Source organism: Limulus polyphemus, unplaced genomic scaffold (assembly GCF_000517525.1).
Source record: "Limulus polyphemus unplaced genomic scaffold, Limulus_polyphemus-2.1.2 Scaffold491, whole genome shotgun sequence".
NCBI lineage: Eukaryota > Metazoa > Arthropoda > Merostomata > Xiphosura > Limulidae > Limulus > Limulus polyphemus.
The window spans coordinates 409,519-414,368 of record NW_013666101.1 but is presented as its reverse complement, the minus strand read 5'-3'; the positions used below and the strand labels follow the sequence as shown (position 1 = coordinate 414,368).

Sequence of the window (4,850 nt, the reverse complement as noted above, 5' to 3'; positions counted from 1 at the left end):
TTGCGATTTTAAAGATACTTTCTTAATAAGAGTGCAAATAAATATGAAAAGCTGAAACTGTCAAATTTTACTTAATACACAAGAATTAAGTTTTCAAGTGATTAAATACTGCTTTCAAACTTTCCCCTAACTTCAATTGAGTTTTTAACCTTTTTTTACTAATGCTGCTCATGTAACCTAAACTATAAATAATTCATAAATAAACTTGATATTTCCTATAAATAATTCATAAATAAACTGATATTTCCTTTAAATGAGTCACAGCTAGACAAAATACTGAATAAAAGTTTATTCGTTATAAAAATATCCATACAAAATATACTTTTCAAAAACCAGAACATTTTCCCAGGTGGTCCACTGTAACCTATTAGGTATGTGAAAATAGCATTGAGAACATTTATTTCTTGTAGCTCTTGATGTCAGAGACAATGCTTAAGTGGATTGACACAATTGCACCTTCTACTAAATCAGAATCAATTAACTAAACACTTTAAATAAAAAAATAAGTGATAGTAGCTTCACTTCTGGTATAGTTTAAACAAGATACTTCATTTTGGTTTAGTTACGTTCATTAGTCAAAGTTTATTTTTATACATACCACAGACGTGAGCGATAAGCCAAAAAGTCCGATTTTGACAAACAGGTGGTTAAATTAGTTTTGCTGAAAACTGTCTTCATATATAGAAGCTATTTGATAAATTCGAACTTACTAATTATAAGGAGATCGGTAAGACAGCGATTAATTAGCACACGAAAAATAACAAACAAATTATTAAAAATTATTTTCACAAAATATTTTTTAAATGATAACAATTCATGTATTCGACATAAAAAGGGTTTCGGTATGGAAAATATAATTGACATGTACATTTCACTCATTGCTGTGAAAGATATCGTAATCTGGTCCCACACTATACTCATATAAAAAGAGACTATCATAAAACATTAAATTTGATCTACATTATCTAATATATATAAATCTAATGACATCTCACGAGGCACATTATTTGCATTTCATCTTAATTGATTTATGATAAAAGAATTTCACAAATTATTTAGCTGTGATCATGGCAACTGGTTTATAATTCAAAAATCCTACACCGCTGCTATAAAATACTGAAATGGAATATTTGAAAGTATTCGAAACGTCTTGCGTAGCACTTTCACACAAAAATACCGTAGAATTATTTGGTCCCAACTCCGATTAAATACTGGTAAATTATAGTATTGTAAATGCTCTCGATCTGTAGTCACAAAAATTCAGCTGCTAAGGAATAAAATAAGAGTATTATCTTGGTCTTACATACTAAAACCACAAAAGGCAACTTAATCTACGTAGTAACAAAGATACAGAGGCTGAAAAACGAACATACAATAAGACGATGTGATATTTGCTTCATATATTCAACACATTTCTTCACAAAAATGTTTACTGAAATAGAACTTTCGATATATCGTTGGGAAAATACTGTTCCTTTCAAGAAATAGACATTTCAAACTTGATATAGAATAAACGTTGATATATTAAACAATTTTTAAATAGTGAAACAGAAAGCAAGCTCATTGCGAATGTTCATAGCTCGAATTGGGTTTTACTAAAAGTCAATATAATCAGTTGCTTACCAAGAAAGTTTGTTTGAAAAATCACACTACTCTGTATCTGTTAGCTGCATCCTCGACTAAACTGTAAAAAAGTAGGGCGAGTCATGTCGCGATAAACAAATCAAAAATATGAAAATCCAACACAAGAACTTATCGCTCCTATCTTAAGCCATAGCAGCTAATCTTTTATCTTTTCACTGACAGTATTTTGAATCGTATCAAAAACAAAACCTTACAAAAAATACACCAAAAGTAATTTAATATGAAATAAGCTACAAGTCGTTTGTCAAACAAAGCTAATGAACCCGATGATACTGTTACCGCTGCCAGTTAAAGTAAAAAAAAACAAAAAACAATTAATGAACATGATGATACAGTTGCCGCTGCCCGTTAAAAGTTAAAAAGCAGTTGAGTTAAAAAACACCCAAACATTATTAATATAAATTCCGATCAGAACAAACTACCTAGTCAGAGTGAAACTAAAACTGAACTTGGTAATGAATGTAGCTAATTTTCATTAATTAGTTATCCTTACTGTTAACATTTCCGACCATAATATACTGATAGGTTAATAATATACTAACAAGAACTTGGCTAAAAATTGGTTCTGTTTGCTTGTTTGTAATTAAGCACAAAGCTAAACAATGCGCTATCTGTGCTCTGCCCGTCACGGGTATCGAAATCCGGATTCTAGCGTTGTAAGTCCGCAAATATACCGCTGTGCCACTGGTGGGCAATTTGGTTCTGTAGCGTCTGTAGTTCTATTTTAGCTTTGTTTGATAACGGATTGTAGCTCCAATATTTCTTAAACAAATTAAATACATAAAATAGACAAAAAAGAAAATGAAAGGGTTGAAATATTAAATCTCATTAAACGTCATGGAAGAGTTGCTACATTGCACGAGCTTGAAGGCAGTGGCGTACATGTAGCTAAAATTATGTTTAGAAGTTAGCGCAGGAAAACAATAAATCTACCAGTTAGTAAGGATTCAAGCTTTGTCGAAATCTTTTCCTTCTAGTTTCCTTGCGAAATCCGCAATAACATCTCGGAAGTTTAGAGGGTCGATGTTCTTGCACAGAAAATCAAGAATTAGCCAGTCTCCTAGCCTACACTTCTCAATAACAGATTCAAGATAATCTTGGTTGGCTAGGCGACAGCGAGACTTCAAAATGGTGATCCTAAGTTTCGGTACGAATATGATGGCTGCTCGGTAAATCAAAACTAAGCCAGACATGACAGCTAGTATAACGAACCAGAACCAGAGGAAAACATATATTTTCTCATTTATTATATTGATGGGAAGGATGCACATGGCGTCGTGACGCTGGACATCACCGGAGGAACCATATTTGTGGAAGGTACACTTGGTCAGTCGAGGAAACACTTTGATCATTGGATCGTATCGAACTGACCAGTCCCACTCGGTGAACTGAATAACTTTGGAACCATAAGTAGAAAACTCTCCTTGAAGAAAAGTGTCCATTAAGAACATCTGACCAACCACGTTGGCAAAGTTCATGGCCTCGGCTAGGACGTAGCTGATGAAATAGAAGTTATGGTTGTTCAAATTTGCCATTAAATAATCCACCAGTAACGAGCGACTCTCATCCTTAGCACCCTGTGATAAAACACAAGAGTTTAAGCCTAAAATCAGGTTTTTCAATCTGCCACCTTCCATAGCCTTCCAGAAGTAGCGAGGAATGTAAAACAAAGCGGCTTGTAGAAATAGAACAAAACACACCCACTGGTAGTAGGCATGATAAATTCTTTTTTCTCCTGGGGAATAACTGTCCACACCTGGATAAGGAACTTCCACTCCGACTTTTTTGAACCATGCATCTTCCACACTAAACGTCGTATGTATCCAACAAAACGTGTCCAGTAAGTTCGGAGGTATGTCGTCTTTAGAAATGCAATCGATTGGATCACCTATGTATTGTCTTCCAGTCACAAGAAGACTGCAGGCAATTAAAAGCACCATTGTGCCCTTGTAGTGTAATCGAAAAACATTGTTGTCGATTATAGTGTATTCAGTTTTGAAGAATCCTTTAAGGTTTCCTAAAATATCCATGTTGGCAAAGCAGAGAAGATTCCAAACTTTCTAGTGTATTTTTTCAAAGCAAATTTACAGGCTAGCTAAAAACGTACTTATCCAAGTTGGAGCTAAACTAAGAGCTACGCACCGTATAACACTTGGTTTAAGTGACCCGAGTAATACTTTTAACCAATCACGTTCTACAATGCTAGACATGTAAAATGCTCGATACAGGGCTCTATATAAATAAAGTAATGGGGCTTTTTCGCAATACTGCGCAGTTCAGTGTAGTTAATCGTAATTGCTATGGTACTTGAAGAGAGACTTATGTTACTTTTCGGACCATCCTTTGCTTATTACTTTCTATTTTTTAAAGCCAACTGGTTATAATCCATCGTGATTCTAGCATAAGTTAGATGTATTAAAGAATCAGATGCTACTGGATCTTGTCAATATCTGATTTTAAAGTTACTACAATTTCGTGAATATATAAAGATAATACTAGTAATTCGTGGATATCCTAGTACTTATCTTGTAAGTAGTCACGTTATTCCCGATCGTCTTAACCATCAGCTTAGATATATTTAGATTCCACGATTTTTCATCCTTATTAAATCCCAACAGTTTATTTTTAGTGAAACTCTTTGCATCATTATTCCAACTTATTCTCCTCCACCAGCCTGAGTACTTCCTGTTGGTTATAGTCCAACCAGAAAACTAAAAATTTAAGCACATATTTCCTTCTCATACAGCTAACCCTAACCTCTGTCTATTTTAAAATAAAAAAAGTGACGTTAAAAATATCTGACAGTAATTCCTGATAATATCCAATTAGATATTCAATCATGCACTCTTGTTATTAAAATATTCTGCAGACATTTTTTATTTCTTGCAAACTCGATACCTGACATCTTCCTGAAAATTATCTCTGAGAAAATCAGGGTCGTTTTACCGATTAACCACTGACCAATCAAACATTTTTACTTCTGATAACATTTTAACGTTATAAGTGGATATGTGATACTATATAAAGTTAGTTCTTTGTTTTCAGAAGTTCTATAGTATAACCTCTCTGAATTACTACTTAGTTCTATAGTTCCCTGAATTACTACTTAGTTCTATAGTTCTCTGAATTACTACTTAGTTCTATAGTTCTCTGAATTACTACTTAGTTCTATAGTTCTCTGAATTACTACTTAGTTCTATAGTTCT

General features: G+C 33.4%; 1 protein-coding gene across 1 annotated transcript; it reads right to left on the bottom strand.

The window, feature by feature from the left end:
- Positions 1-274: 274 nt before the first annotated feature.
- Positions 275-3,779, bottom strand: LOC106458604 (innexin inx2-like). Its single transcript, XM_013918128.2, has one exon. The coding sequence runs from the start codon at positions 3,672-3,674 to the stop codon at positions 2,592-2,594; it is 1,083 nt and encodes a 360-aa protein (XP_013773582.1). The 5' UTR covers positions 3,675-3,779; the 3' UTR covers positions 275-2,591.
- Between the last annotated feature and the right edge of the window lie 1,071 nt (positions 3,780-4,850).

What these genes read in the sequence shown, in the direction of transcription:
- LOC106458604 (XM_013918128.2), bottom strand. Translation starts at nt 3,674, where the DNA reads ATGGATATTTTAGGAAACCTTAAAGGATTCTTCAAAACTGAATACACT.